Here is a 16,056-nt window from a genome sequence, read left to right on the forward strand (position 1 = left end):
TCGGCAGTCGACGTCACCGGTCTTCTAGCCATCGCCGATCCACCTTTCATTTTCCATTTGTTTTGTCTTTGTTTTCTACACACCTGGTTTCATTCCCCAATTACATGTTCATYTATTTAACTCTGTTTTCCCCATGTTTTTGTGCGTGATTGTTTCRATGTTCATTCGGTACGTTATGGCTGGTATTTCGAAGGGTGCTGTTTTCACCCCTGCGTAATTGATTACCGTTTATTGTTGGTCAAGTGTATTGTTACCTTGTGCCTTTATGTTGAGTAAAGTARGTTGCTCACTCATTCTGCTCTCCTGCGCCTGACTTCATGCACCAGCTACACCCACCTTCTGACACGTGTGAGGTTTCCAAAGAGCCAAAAGATTATTCATTGCAAAAGTTGACCAGCTTCAGTTGGAAAAGAGATTCACAAAATTGTACCTATTGACGTGATTTCTTTATTTCTGACAGAATGTTCTACATTTGATCACTTTTCAGCCTGTACACCTGATTGTAATGAGCATGAATCATCTTGACCTATTTTCCAATCTCCATGTTAATTAAGGCCGATAAGGCTTAGGGCCCTGAACAGATCAATGGATTTGASCAGTGTGGTTCTGCCGCTGGCTGGTCCTCTCCCGGTCAGTGGGTCACGGTCACTGGTCTTGGCTGGGTTCCCCATCAGGGCCTCCATGGGACTGAGTGGAGGCAGGAGGGGCTGATATCCCTGGGACTGAGAGAGGATGAGGAGCTATAAAGGAACACATGGCGAGTGTTGGCTCTGGCGTCCGCCAACAGCCCCCAGGATTCCAACTTCAGGGTGGGTATTGGAGGAACAGCTGATCCCTCGTCAGATGGTTTTGTATCCATGCACCCTCCTCCCATCACCAAGCCACCTGCACGTTTCCCCTCCTTTTTCAGCTCTCCACACTTTTCATTCTCAGGTCCATCCTAAAAGGGAATAAAGGGGATGTTATTAGAATGGCAGACTCGCACCTAATGAGTGGCTTTTACTTCAAAGCTGTCCTAAATACCTGCTTTAGAGCTGAGACATTGAGGAGATGATTGGACTACACCAGGGAAAACCTTGAGGGTTTGGCTTTCTCTTTGCATAGAATTCCAATATTCACTACCTGGTACCTACGTCTTTCTTGTTGTCATCTTTCTTCTGTTTTTTCTTAGATTCTCCCTCAACATCGGAACGGGAGTCCTACAACAAAAAAATGACCAATGTACATTTAAGGGGAATGAGTTTCTAAGCTATTTTTGTGTCACATGTTTGTTTGTATACACAACAAAAGTCTACCAGGAATTTCCCTAACTTTTTCTATCGTCTTCTTGTCCTTCTCACGTCCGGAGGAAAGACAGTGTTCAACTCAGGATCAAGTGCATCTCCAAATAACATTTACTTTCTTGGTACTTACCTTCTTGTCTTTCTTCTTTTTCTTCTCCTCATCATCATCACCACTTCCAGAAGAGGAGCCCTACAGGGCAAACAGAGGACATGGTCCGTCAGATTCCAGTGTTCACCTCACTGTTGTTCATCGCCAAATAACATTTACTTTTATGGGGACTTACCTTTTCTTTCTTCTTCTTCTGCCCCTTCTTCTTCTTCTTCTTCTTCTTATCATCATCACTTCCAGACGGGGAGTCGTCCTAGACACACATAAAATACAGTATATGGTGATCCATAGCAATCTTCTATTATTAGCCTCAACTATGTGCACTGGGCTCAAAACTCATAGCGGGGCCCATAAATAACTGACCTTTTTCCTCTTCTTGTCTTTCTTCTTCTTACCCTTCTTCTTTTTCTTATCTTCCTAGCTGTCTGAACAAGAGTCCTGGGTACACAGGAGGAACGATCCACAGTCACATTCTGATAGTTACTGTTGTTAGTTTGTGGATCACTCTCCAAGACAGTCAATTAAAAAACATACCTTCTTCTTCTTCTTATCATCCTCGCTGTCAGATGAGTCCTGGACACACATAAGAAATATTCAGCTCATTCAGTTGTCATTAGATATCTCAAATGAACAGTTATTTCAATTATAATCCTGCCTCCCCCCCCCAAAAAACAAAATGAGAGTGTAATGAATTCACTTACCAGTGGGCTTCTAACCATAACCCTGCACACTGGGTTTCTCAAAATAACACCTGTATGCATCGGCACTCACCGTTTTCTTCCTCTTCTTCTTCCTCTTCTTCTTTTTGTCTTTCTCGCTATCTGAATCAAAGCTGGAATCCTGAAACAGACAAAACTTTAAATCAGACATCTATCCTGTGTTTTCCAAAGAAGAAGACGATTTTGTAACATGTCTGCCTTTCCTTCCGTGCTGTAATGCTGGGAGATAGAGCCAAAGGGGATGCAATATGGAGTAGCTAGGGCAATATGGAGTAGCTAGGGCAATATGGAGTAGCTAGGGCAATATGGAGTAGCTAGGGCATATGGAGTAGCTAGGGCAATATGGATTAGCTAGGCAATATGGAGTAGCTAGGGCAATATGGAGTAGCTTAGGGCAATATGGAGTAGCTTGGGCACTATGGAGTAGCTAGGGCAATATGGAGTAGCTAGGGCAATATGGAGTAGCTAGGGCAATATGGAGTTAGCTAGGCAATATGGAGTAGCTAGGCGCAATATGGAGTAGCTAGGGCAATATGAGTACTAGGGCAATATGGAGTAGGCTTGGGCAATATGGAAGTAGCTAGGCAATATGGAGTAGCTTGGGCAATATGGAGTAGCTAGGCGAATATGGAGTAGCTAGGAGCATATGGAGTAGCTTGGGCAATATGGAGTAGCTTGGGCAATATGGAGTAGCTAGGCAATATGGAGTAGCTAGGGCAATATGGAGTAGCTAGGGCAATATGGAGTAGCTTGGGCATATGGAGTAGCTAGGGCAATATGGAGTAGCTAGGGCAATATGGAGTAGCTAGGGCAATATGGAGTAGCTTGGGCAATATGTAGTAGCTTGGGAAATATGGACATACAACATTTCATTGCTGCACTTACCTTTTTCATCTTCTTTTTCTTCTTCTTCATCGTCATCACTGTCAGTGGAGGAAGATGAGGAGCTGTCAGAGGATGAAGAACTAGAATCCTGAGGGACAACAACAAAAAGCAGGTCACTATGAAGTACTTAACATCTTTCTAGGACAGATGTCTGTCATAGGGCTATAGATGGCCATAGTTTTAGTTATGGTGTTACACAGTTTTATTGTGATCCAGAAGTTACCACAGTCAATAGTGAGTCAACACAAACAATACGCTTGTTTTGTGTTAAATCATACAACACATGGATTTCTCACCTTCTTTTTCTTTTCCTCCTCGCTATCAGAATAGGAGGAGGAAGATGAAGAACTGGAATCCTGTGGCAAAGACAGAGTGTCCAATCCGTCAGTCATATTGGGATGGTGTGGACCATCCAACAATACCATAGTAAACAATGTAGTTGCTAGTTTGGAACCACAAACCTCAGATTTCTTCTTCATGTTATTTTTTACCTTCTTTTTGTCGTCTTCGCTGTCTGAAGAGGAAGAGCTATCCGAGGATGAAMAGGATGATGAACAGCCAAAGTTCTTCAATTGAAAAAACACTCAGTAGGTTAATTACAGCTATATTACTTAATTAAATACATGAGCTCATTACACTTTTGGAGAGGAGCTCAAGTCCTAGGGCAGAATAACACAGCTCAGCTAAATACTTGTGGGAAAGGTTGTCTGTACTGTAGCACAGGGAGCCAATGGGAACTGAGTTGAGTACCTTCCTCTTTTTCTTCAACTTCTTCTTCTTTTCTTTCTCTTTCTTCTTGCCTCCGTCTCTCTCGTCATCACTCATATTTCCAGCTTCCATCCCTTCAGGAAAATCTCCACCACCTTTGGTCACGGGAAGGAAGACTTTATCATCCTCAAGATTTCCCCTTCATAATCTCCATATCTCTTCTGAGACAATTCTTTTTTGATTTACTTACAAATCCATTCAGCTGATGCACCACCCTCCTTTCCTTTGCCTTTCTTGCACTGTGATAGGGGAGAGGGTATTACAACAGACACAGTCGTTCAGTGGATACAGAGAGTTTAAATTCAAATTGAGGAGAGGAGTGTCTGTCTGTAGATATGTTTGTGTTGACCTTGTCATCACCATCACTCTGACACAGAGCCCAGAGAAAGAGTGAGAGGTTGATGTCCTTTGAAACTTTAACCTGTTAAATCTCTGACGCTCTCTGCTGACATTTTCTAAGCGACACATWTATTGTAAACTACCTTCATTAGATACATTTCGATTTCAAAACTATAAGTCTTACAAACACACGCTTAGTACTGTTAGAAAGGTAATAACCGTGGGCTTCTGATACGGGTGTACATTAACAAATTGACTATTACAGAGCCAGAGCAACAGCAGGCAAGGAAAAGCAAAATAAATACACACTGAGTGTACAAAACATTAGGAACACCTGCTCTTTCCACGGAGTGCGTACCACTTAGGCTGAGCCGACACTGTACTGGGTCCAAAACAACCGCTCAGAGTTTAACAGTTGATATAGGTTAAGAGATGCATAATGCTTATTATGACCATTGATGGACCACATTATGACCACTTCCGCTTCAGTACGTGATATGTTTCAAGGTTAAAACTCGCAAAAGGTCATGTTGTCATGCACCTCGATGACCTCACCTTGTCCTTTTTTTTGTCTCTCTTGTTATTCTTGTCTTTCTTCTTCTCATCTTCCTTCTTTTTTCCTTGACCTGATTTCTGTCCCAGGGTGCCCTCCAGTCCGGCGCCCTCCTCGCCTGCAGAGATACATGGGTTCGGTCATCATTTCTTGMTGCCATTTGTTCTGCCCAGTGAAACCAAGTAGATAGGCGTCCATTGTGGACGTGTTTATTGACGTTAGATAACTGAACATGAAAGATCTGATGTGATGTTCTGTTTACAATGACGAGAATGAGAATAGCTTTGCATGTACAACATGCTGTGAAAACACATGTGGTGACATTTTAAAAGAGGAAATGACATACCAGCTGCTGAAACGTCAGCAGAACAGRTGTACTCATCCTTGCCCTGTCCGTCTCCCTCTTCTCCCTGTTCCTAAAGACAACAGAACAGAACATATGTAACTTTAGACTCATTTTAAAAACAGCTTTCAATGTTTTTGCCATGCTACCAACACGCTAGAACTCCTAATCTGGTACTGTATATTACCTTATTTTTGTCTGCCTCGTTGTCGGAGGAACAGCCAAAATCCTAGAAGAGAAATGTCCATGAGTCAGGACGTCAGGTAAATGTTTCACAATAATGTCAGGTCATATTGTACGGTTTCAGTCAGATTTGCTGATTTGGTCGAGGAATGATATCCAGTTTATAACACTTTGACATTGTTTAGCCACAATGGTGCAATGAGACATTTACTTACCTTTTTCTTTTGCTTCTTCTTCTTCTTTTTCTTCTTCTTCTTCTTGTCCTTGTCGCTGTCCGATGAGGAGGATGACGAGCTATCAGAGGATGAAGATGAGGAGCTGGAATCCTGAAAAATAATCCGAACAAATAGTTAGTGTGCTGTGTAGACAAAATGGGCACCACACATTTCTCTGATGTCATGTTGAATCAAACCTTTTTCTTCTTCATGGTCTTCGTCTTCTTTTTCTCCTTCTCCTCCTCATTGTCTGACGAGGATGATGAAGAGGATGGTGAGCTGGAAGATGAAGAAGAGGAGKTGGAATCCTGAGAGACAGAAAACAGGAACATCGAATAGGACCTCTTTCATGAGACATTTCACACGTTACCACCTGATACAGGAGAGGTACTGTCCATACTTTCTTCATCTTCTTCTTCATCTTCCTCTTCATCTCCTTGTCCTCTTCACTGTCTGAGCCTGAATTCTATGAGGTGGGGACAAAAATGCATGTTCTAAATACTGCCATGGTAACATTGAAGTAAACGCGGACTTACTCTGCGATATAGAGTATTACTGCCGCTTCTTGTTACTGTACACACTCCTGGAAAAGGAAATTGGCCATGCTGATGATACGAAATGACACAACAAGTTATGAAACCCACTTACATCCTCTGTCTTCTTTTTCTGTGTTTCCTCGTGGTTTAGATCAGTGCAGCCTTCAAGCCCTGCAAACAACATGTCAATATGTTTTAGTGAACAAGAATATAATATTTAGAATAGTATCATTGTTCTGTGTATTTTGTGGTGTTTCTGTTTGACGATGATTGATTGAACATAAACAATGCACATGGTCAGATAAAACGCCAACAGTCAACAAAATTACAATCAACTGTAAAATTGCAATCAATACATGCTCTTTAGACTGTGATTACCCACCTGCCCACCTACCACACCTACCACACCCTCGCCTACCCATATTCCTCCCATCATTGCTTTATTATAAAACAATTGTGCCATAACCATGATGTCTATACATATAATGTGAATTGAGGTGAATGTGTCACTTGAGCAGTAGGCAGGTAGGTGTAATGTTTGGTTAAAAACAGAGGTGTAAAGTTCTTAAGTAAAAATACTTTAAAGTACTACTTAAGTAGTTTTTTGGGGTATCTGTACTTTACTTTACTATTTATATTTTTGACAACTTTTACTTTACTACATTCCTAAAAACAATAATGTACTTTTTACTCCATACATTATCCCTGACACCCAAAAGTACTCGTTACATTTTGAATGGCTAGCAGGACAGGAAAATGGTCCAATTCACGCACTTACCAAGAGAACATCCCTGGTCATCCCTATATCCCTGATCTAGCAGACTCACTAAACACAAATGCTTTGTTTTTAAATGATGTCTGACTGTTGGAGTGTGACTCTGGCTATCCGTTAATAAAAAATAAAAATAAAATGATGTCGTCTGGTTTGCTTAATAAGGAATTTTTAAATATTCAAACTTTTACTTTTGATACGTAAGTATATTTCAGCAATTACATTTACTTTTAATACTTAAGTATATTTAAAACCAAATACTTTTAGACTTTTACTCAAGTAGTATTTTACTGGGTGACTTTCACTTTTATTTGAGTCATTTTCTATTAAGGTATCTTTACTTTTACTCAAGTATGAGAATTGAGTACTTTTTCCACCACTGGTTACAAGGTGGGGTCATTTGTGTATAAAGACAGTCATTTACTACAGTGCGTAGTTTTCAGTACACACGCACGAACACACATGGGGCGGCAGGTAACCTAGTGGTTAGAGCGTTGGACTTCGAATCCCCGAGCTGACAAGGTAAAAATCTGTCGTTCTGCCCCTGAACAAGGCAGTTAACCCACTGCTCCTAGGCCGTCATTGAAAATAAGAATGTGTTCTTAACTGTCTTGCCTAGTTAAATAAAAGGTCAAATAAATCAAAAATAAACATAAACACTCACCAGGCTCAGGTATGAAGGCTACACCGTGTACTATGATATCCCCAGCGCCTTCTTTCTTTGCCTTCTTCCTCTTCTTCTTCTCATCCTGCAGACAGAAGTTACTACACTCACAGCGAGTTTGACTCATTCATCTAACGTTAACATATCAGAACAAGACAATACCCTGACAGGTTGGACAAAAGCGCCTGTCGGAACATTGGCTACATCTCCTTTTAGATCACTGGGTGTACTTTCCTTTCAAGGCATATTGGGTAGTAAACATACATTTATTCCAGGACCTGCCGTGACAAAAAGGGTKATTCAACAGAAATAAACAAGCATGACGAGTCAGCATCTACAAGCATGGGTTCTACCAGGTTCCAACCGGCCCAGGGGTATCCATCCTCGTTTTATTATTCATGACTAATAAATGACTTATACACACGCACGCACATACACCCACACACCATTCACACGCACACACCATTCACATACAGGTACGTCCACCTTATGCATAATTGCTAGTTTGAGTGTTTTGACAGATCATATTCCAGAGAGTAAGCAAATCCCTACCACAAGAGTGGTACGGGACCTCTCTGATTCCTGATCATGTGAGCACCAGCTCAACAGGTTATGACTGGGTGTGTTTCCTATGCCTATCTTAGATCTGGGTCCCGAGGGTCACAGCATGCCTACCATACGGGTTTCATTGTGGCTTTTAGTCTTTCAGCTAGTCTTTCAACCCCACATATCTCAAACAGGCAAACCTGTGTCTCCTGCTTACTAACGCCGACAGAACATAGTGCCGCTGTTCCAGACCAGCATACAACGCTGGCGGTTGAGTTTCTATTGTGGCATCAAAGTACCTGCAATCGATAATCAACGCAAATCTTAACAAATTCACTGATTTCATATTCGAATAAACAGGTGCACTCATTTCCCAAGACAAATGTCCCAAAAATGTGATTCACATTTTTATCCTTGTATGAAAGACAAATCTAAATGATTGGACATCTAAAAGTGAGAAGAGTAAGATTAAATAAAGAAATTTACARGAGTCACATTTTTATCAAATAAAAACTGCCCAGCCCAATGTGGCATAGTAAGACGATACTACATCCACTTTATAAAGCTGTGTGCTATGGCAAGGAACCTAATCTGGATACGCTTGACAAGAGTATTCCCAGGATTAAAGCAACATTGGATTGGTTTCAGGGTAGATACCATCTTTGCCAAAACACTCTCTATAAAGCAATTTGGCTTCCTTTCACTTTAATTGTTTCATTGGGGGATTCAAGTCTCCTTTTGGCTTCGCATGAACAAGATATCTGTCTAAAACTAAACACACAGCCCAATCCAAACAAAACGTACTCTCTCTCTCTCTGTTTGTTCAGTGACTCATTCCAAACAGGCAGCTTTGGACTGGACTGCCAGATGGGCAGGGTTCACACTTGTGTGACTTTTCTATTTGTTCCATTGCACAATACACGCTCAATCAAGCCCAGATCTTGATGTGTTGCTGATGAACATCAGGTCACATGTTAAGAYATTTGCATAGCTTACTTCACTGTCTGAAGAGCTGCTGTCAGAGGAGGAGGAGGAGGAAGAGGATGAACTGGAATCCTGTGTACAAGAAAAATAAAGAGGTTATTGCATAATTGACACCAGTAAAGTACATGTCAGTAGATACCTCCCCTATTTGGTTAGTTCCTATTTTACCTTTCATGCGTGAATGTAATGCATATGCTTCTCTATTGAATTTAGAAAGGGTCTTACAGAATGCCCCACTATTAAATAACAATATTTCTAGATAACATACTTAGAGATGACAGACAGGTAACAGATAGCCACTCTCCAATAGGTTACTGCAAACACAATAACAAAATACATCTATGTTTTTGGAGATCAACATTTTTGGGCTCCCGAGTGGCACAGCGGTCTAAGGCACTGCATCTCAGTGCTAGAGGCYTCACTACAGACCCTGGTTTGATTCCAGGCTGTATCACAYCCGACCGTGATTGGGAGTCCCGTAGGGCGGCGCACAATTGCCCCAGCGTCATCCAGGTTTGGCCGGTGTAGGCTGTCATTGTAAATAACAATTTGTTCTTAACTGACTTGCCTAGTTAAATAAAGYTCAAATAGAAAAATCAGCCCTCAGCTGTGGAGCAACTACACCCGAAACGAGTAGTGTAGAGCTGACATGACACTGCATTTACGTTCGGGTCACTTTTACCAAATTTGAGAGGCTCTAGTAAGCAATGCATTCCAAGTAAGGAATGTTAAAACTGGAACCACTTAGGCGACTCACCTTTTTCCTCTTCTTTAGCTTCTTCTTTATCTTTTCCTTCTTGCCTTTGACCTCATCCTCGCTGCCTGAAGTCTGGGAGCTGTCAAATGAGTACAGGTCAACCTGAAGGACAGAGAGAGAGACTGTAATTGTTACAACTTACAGATGGATATGACGGAGTAAAAATAGATGTTAAATATACTATTGCTTTCATACTGCACACATGCACTAGTGCACACACTAGTTGACCCATTGTTGCTTTCCTTGTAGAGTCTTTGACTAAACCATGAATATAAACGTGCACTATATTCTCCCCCTATCACAACATTTTTGGCCTACTTTCTTTGTCTCCCCAGCCCTCCCATTGAACCTGGCCCTCTCCGACATACCTTTCCAGATCCTCCTGCAGGGGCTTTGGGCTCCGTCTTGGCTGCGTTAGTGGTGTCGGCGGCAGACAGCCCTCCTAACCCTCCATGCTCTGCAAGCACCCATTCACTCCTCCCAGGCTGGATCTCCTCCAGCGGGCTCAGGACCACTCGTCCTCCCTCTCCCCCACTCCATCTCCATCTACAGGCCCTGGAACTACACAAACCAGCATAGATTAATACACAATTATATTTTCCATTCACAAATCAATGGTTATTGTATTGCATGTGTTAGAATATTTGTTCAGTTGTCTTAGACTTGTATCCTATTGTACCAATCACCTACAGACTGAGGCTTTTGCAGTGCAAACAATATTAAATACAATACAAAAACGAGAACCAGAGTATCAAAAATGCATAGGCCGACTGTTCATGTATGAATGGCATAAAAGTCTATTAATATTATGGTTTAAACATATTATCTAATGCACTTCCTTATTTCTCACACTGTACTCCATCCCATGCAATGATGGAGTACATTTGTAGCCATAACGCACAAAACAAATTGACTACGTCTATATATTGTCTGTCCTAAGTAGAATAACTGACAGATAACTGAATTATGCATGTTGAGTGCATAGGCGGAAATCCCAGGGGGGACGGGGGGGACACGACCCCCCCATCCTGGGGAAAATATGATTTGTCCCCCCCAATCTATCACTGTAAACATAACTATGGTAATTCAAAATATTTAATAATACAATGAAAGCAGTTGTGCTGATTATAGACACTTAATAGCGCCTTTTTAGTTTCAAAAGATTGCGACCACCCCGCCCTTTGCCTCACAATGGTTTGATCCACTGCCAGTTCTTTAGCTGGCAAGGTAATAGAGGGTTTGTATCTACTGTCTGAAAGGCACATGTACGTAACTGACGTGAGGTTAATCCAGTCAATCGCGCCATGCAATGTTTACATTTTTATGTTGCAGGGTTCACACACTAGCTGAATTTGCAGAGCTAGCGCGCAAAATAAGCAAACATTAACTAGCAAGCTAGCTAGTACCTATTCCATTAATGTGGCGTCGTCAAAGATGGAATCTTTGCTATCGTCAGTTTATTCCAAGATCAGCATGCAGCTGTAGTGCTTCAAAGTCCCTGTGATAAGGTTAGCGATAAACTGAAGTCCAAACTGAACAGAACTACACTCTCTTATACCATTGTCTTAAATATATTTAATGTCTCGTTGCAAAAGCTAAATTGTCGCTAGTGAACTTTTTTACATTTATTTTATTTCACCTTTTTTTTTTTTAAGATTATAGCAAACACCACAGAAACGGAGTTGGTGCTCGCTAGCTTTACAAATTCAGCTATTGTTGGAAGCCAGCCAATATGAAACAAACTATATTAAAATTAGAAAAGGTTGTAGCATATGTTGTGTAAATGTGTGTGTGTGCAGCTAGACCGGCCAGCCAGCCAGCCAGGTAGAAAAATGGCAGAAAAAAGTAAAAAGACGGACATCAAGAGTATTTTTCAGTACACCAAAACGCAAAGTAAGAACTCTAGTAGCCTAATATCTCAAAGACGAGTTGATAAAATTTTCATAAGAAAGAAGTGAAATGCTAATGGAATGTTTCACAATGATGTCATTAGGCAGAGCAGGCAACAGATGGCACACAGACAGCAGAGCTGGGGACAGATAGGCAGGGACAGACTGGCAGAGACAGGGAGTCTCAGGTAAGTTTGTTGAGTTCTTTGTTTGGCAACATTATGAAAGGTTCTCAATTTTTTTTAACTTGTAAAATAGGGACATAATTGGAAAATGCCATGGATACCCCCGCTCTCAACTTAAACTGATGACTAAACTAAGATTTGTTTATGGCAATGGTATTGCTGTTGTGATTAATTGTGTAGTTTTGGGGTACCGGTAGTTAGGAGTACGGCAAACACCTTATTTCTTTTCTAGGAGACAGACTGAGTCTGTGAGGGTGGTGAAAGGGAAGAGCCAGGGAGAGAGACTTCAGAGAAAATGTCACAGCCACGGCAGGACCAGGTGTCACCCTTGGTTTCTCCAGCTTAGTTATCCGTAGAAGTAGATTAGGGACAGTGGCAGATTGTGTCCAGTTACCTCAGATGATGGCACAAAACCATATCAAGCCTCCTCTCTACACCACAATTGTCTTGACACCGCAAACTCTGGCCCATTCCAGTGGTGTTTAGCAGAAGATTAAGCTCGTTGAACGTTATTCAAGAGGCGCCCCCAAAGCACGCAGAATGATAATATTAAATGACTTTGAACTAATTTCTGATACATCATATCGAAGGCATTGCAGCTCTGAATTAGATCTCTCCGATTGTACAATTTCATTAATTGTTGATGGTACTCAAGATGTCTCTGGTGCTGGAACAGGAGAGTGTTCTTTTTGCATTATGTTGACCATGCACTTGTCCCTCACGAGGAGTTTATTGGGCTATACAGGTGTCGGAGACAACAGGCGAGGGCATTGCGAAAGTGGCAACTGAAGTGTTGTTGAGGCTCATTTGCCCATGTCTGGCTTACGTGGGCAGAGTTACGATGGTGTCAAACATGGCAGGAAAATACACAGGTGCACAGGAATTGTGGAGAAGGCAGCAGCCATTAGCCTCTATGTCCATTGTGGAGCACACTGTGTAAATCTGATTACACAGGCTGGCTGCTCAGCCTCCCACTGATCGCGGGATTCCCTTTCTTGGGTCCATCAGTTGGGTGTCCTCTTATGGCCAGTCAGGAAAGTTTTAAGAGCATGTTTGAATCAATTGCCAGTCCAAAGAAACATCTGCCCACCGGAAAACCCTATGTCCAACAAGGTGACTGTGCGGATACTGCTATTAGAGCTGTGCTAGGGCAGTAATGAGCGGGTACTAAGCAGCTAGAGGAGGTAGTTTTAGTACATGAACAGTACACTTACAAATTATTTATTTCATGTTATTTTTATTTAAAATTGCATACTTTGTGCGACATACTTGTCCATAGCTGCTGTTTGAAGAGTTGAGACACTGACTGAAGGATATTTTGTTGATTTATTTGGGTTTTTTCATTGAAGTAGTTATTTTGCTTTTAGAACTGTATTATTTTAAGCTTTTTGTTCTTGTAAAGATATTGTAGTAGACTCAGGCCAGTGGCACATTTAATGACTATTATAATGTATCAGAAAAGTCAAATTAAAAGGTCAATTCAATACGAGACTACTTTGTGATGGTTCTCAATGGAGATTATTTTAGATGAGATCACACCATGTTCATTGTATTTATGAAAACTACACCATACAGTGTCAGTATCCATTGCTACCTACTGGCCTTTCTTGATATTGCTAGTTGTAAGTACGAATACCTGCATACATACTGGACTGGTAAGGAGCACTGCTATAACTATTATTAGTAGTAGTATTATAATGATTTAAACATTTGAACAAGTTGGTTAAACCCTTCAGTTAACTACTGTACCTATCAATTATTCAGTTGTAGGAATTATGGTTCCTCAATATACATTTAACATATTACAACGTAGGCRATGTGTTACAGCACTACTTTTGGTGTCCCCCTCAGGAATTGCTCTTGAGAAAATGTAATGTAATTGTCCCCTCCAAGGTTGATATCAGATTTTCGCCCCTGGTTGAGTGACAACAACAGGTTTATTTTGACCACGCCCCTGCATGACCCGAAAAAGACGAATATTTGTAGAGCTTTACACAACAGTGCACTGCTTCAAATGTCATATATCTACATGTTTCCAATTTACGCATAAAGCAGAATGGAGTAGATTATAGAGTTGGTGATAATGAGAAATTATTGTTACTTTTACTGGGGAATATACTTAAAGAACGAGACCCGTTACATTTTTACACCACATAAAGCTTTAAACATATGTCGGTAATCTATAAAATCTATAAAATCACTAAAAGTGCATAGATCACCATACCTTTGGGCCTMTTGAACTCCATTCAACTCAACAGCCGCTCCAGTTACACCTCGTKGTTTGCTGTGAAACGATGAGCTGACTGAGTTACAACGATAGTAACTCCTTCWATATGGCCATCGGCCAAGGTGTGAGTGTTGTGTTGTTTAAATGTGTAGGCCTGTGCAGAACAGGTAAATCCGTTTTTCATTAGCCTAATATCTTTAAAAATATATATTGTTTATGTCTGATCTATATAATACGTTTTTGTATAGTTTGTCCAAATGTATTATCTCTTCTCACAGTACATGGAGGTACAAAAAACAAACAAAAACAATAAGTGTATAAACATATAATTGTCAAAACATTACACCTGTCAGTATGGTCAGGTGTGCCTTGCGCAAAATAAGGCGCGTGATGACACACAGTATTGCGCTGAATACAATTTTTTATTGTGATATCTTGAAGTGCTAAAATTGATCTCTGAACTACAGCCAAGGGGCAAATGATGGACATTGTTTGGTTAGAATTTAAAGGGTTATGTAGGCCAACCAAAGGTGTAACTTGGGGTCAGGGTCAATGGGGGATCCTGGGGCATTTATTTAAAGCATATCGTAGCTGTGAAATGGTAGTTTCTGGTGAATGTTACAGGGAAAATCCAACACTTGATATTTCAGTCAATATACCCCAATCACAACTCAAATACCAATATTMTTCTGTATTACTTTAAACCATTGGTCTAACTGTAACAGTTCAGTAAGCCACCACCCCTTCTTTATGTACAGTAAATGTTAAAAACATATTATTCTATTTGTGTAGTCTACCTTTCACAACACTTGGCTAGTAGGCTACATTTATTTTATTTTAATTTRATTTAACCTTTAATTTATCAGGGAGTCATACTGAGACCAAGGTCTCTTTTACAGATCAGCCCTGAATTACATCAATGACAGAAAATACACACATTAATATGACCACAAAATGCAAGCAGAAAGAAAAACAAGGTCATACAAAACACATTCATCAGTAATAAGGTCCTCAATCAGCCTTCTGAATTGCACGAGAGGCACCAAAACATCAAATTCAAGAACATTTTGAAGATTGTTCCACAAATAAGGTGCAAGAAAACTAAACGGTGATTTACATAACACCCTAGAGACCAAAGGAATTTCTAGAGTTAGCCATCCCTGAGACCGGGAGGTAGTAACTTGTATGTCTAAAGTAAAGATGCTAGGTACAGCAGGACTTTTGATAAAGGGCTTTATAAATGAAAAAATAGCAACGTATCAACCTACGTGACATCAAAGAGGGCCAACCAACTTTCTGCTGGAGAATGCAGTGATAAACTGCATCTAACAGCTTTAATGAAGTGGCAGCTGCATTCARATAGATCAGGTCGCCATAGTCTAGGACCGATAGGAACGTTGACTAAATAATCTGCGTCCTACTATTTAGCGAGAGGCAGGACCTATTTCTATAGAAGAAGACCATTTTTATTCTCAGCGTCTTTACTAACTCATCGATATGCTTTTTAAAAGACAGCTTTCATCTATGCAGACACCCAGATATTTGTAAGCAGGGACATGATCAATATGGACACCATCCAAAGTACATAAGCTTATTTTTATGCGCTCTAGAGAAAAACATATACTTAGTTTTATCAGCATTCAATACTAATTTCAGGTCACTAAAGTTTTTCTGTAATACAATGAAAGCAGACAGTAGTTCAGATAGAGCCTGGTCAACTATTGGGGCAGTAGCATGCACAACAGTATCATCGGCATACAAGTGCAGGTTACAGTTTTTTACAGACAAGTCAATATTGTTCATGTAAACAGTGCAGGACCCAGAATCNGCATGCACAACAGTATCATCGGCATACAAGTGCAGGTTACAGTTTTTTACAGACAAGTCAATATTGTTCATGTAAACAGTGCAGGACCCAGAATCAACCCCTGCGGGATATCTTTCGTAATATCCAGGAAACCTGATTAAACACCATCAATAGATACACATTGAGTTCTATCTGTCAAGTAATTTTTAAACCAGTTACATGCAGCCTGGTCTAGGCCAATTGAGGAAAGCCTCTGAATTAGCAGTGAGTGATCAACGGTATCGAAAGCCTT

General features: G+C 40.7%; 1 protein-coding gene across 1 annotated transcript; it reads right to left on the reverse strand.

Annotated features, from left to right (window-relative positions):
* Window positions 1-906: 906 nt before the first annotated feature.
* On the reverse strand, window positions 907-14,090 carry LOC111960477 (uncharacterized). Its single transcript, XM_070437927.1, has 24 exons — window positions 13,955-14,090; window positions 10,025-10,217; window positions 9,657-9,758; window positions 8,912-8,971; window positions 7,370-7,454; window positions 6,046-6,104; window positions 5,798-5,863; window positions 5,595-5,705; window positions 5,398-5,508; window positions 5,187-5,228; window positions 5,003-5,072; window positions 4,659-4,774; window positions 3,955-4,003; window positions 3,747-3,859; window positions 3,488-3,562; window positions 3,293-3,352; window positions 2,997-3,084; window positions 2,164-2,232; window positions 1,927-1,965; window positions 1,756-1,830; window positions 1,568-1,645; window positions 1,414-1,473; window positions 1,134-1,199; window positions 907-940 (listed from the first exon to the last, which is right to left on the reverse strand). The coding sequence occupies exons 7-18, from the start codon at window positions 5,828-5,830 to the stop codon at window positions 2,219-2,221; spliced, it is 882 nt and encodes a 293-aa protein (XP_070294028.1). The 5' UTR covers window positions 5,831-5,863; window positions 6,046-6,104; window positions 7,370-7,454; window positions 8,912-8,971; window positions 9,657-9,758; window positions 10,025-10,217; window positions 13,955-14,090; the 3' UTR covers window positions 907-940; window positions 1,134-1,199; window positions 1,414-1,473; window positions 1,568-1,645; window positions 1,756-1,830; window positions 1,927-1,965; window positions 2,164-2,218.
* Window positions 14,091-16,056: the final 1,966 nt, after the last annotated feature.

Source organism: Salvelinus sp. IW2-2015, linkage group LG4p, assembly GCF_002910315.2.
Source record: "Salvelinus sp. IW2-2015 linkage group LG4p, ASM291031v2, whole genome shotgun sequence".
Taxonomy (NCBI): Eukaryota; Metazoa; Chordata; class Actinopteri; order Salmoniformes; family Salmonidae; genus Salvelinus; species Salvelinus sp. IW2-2015.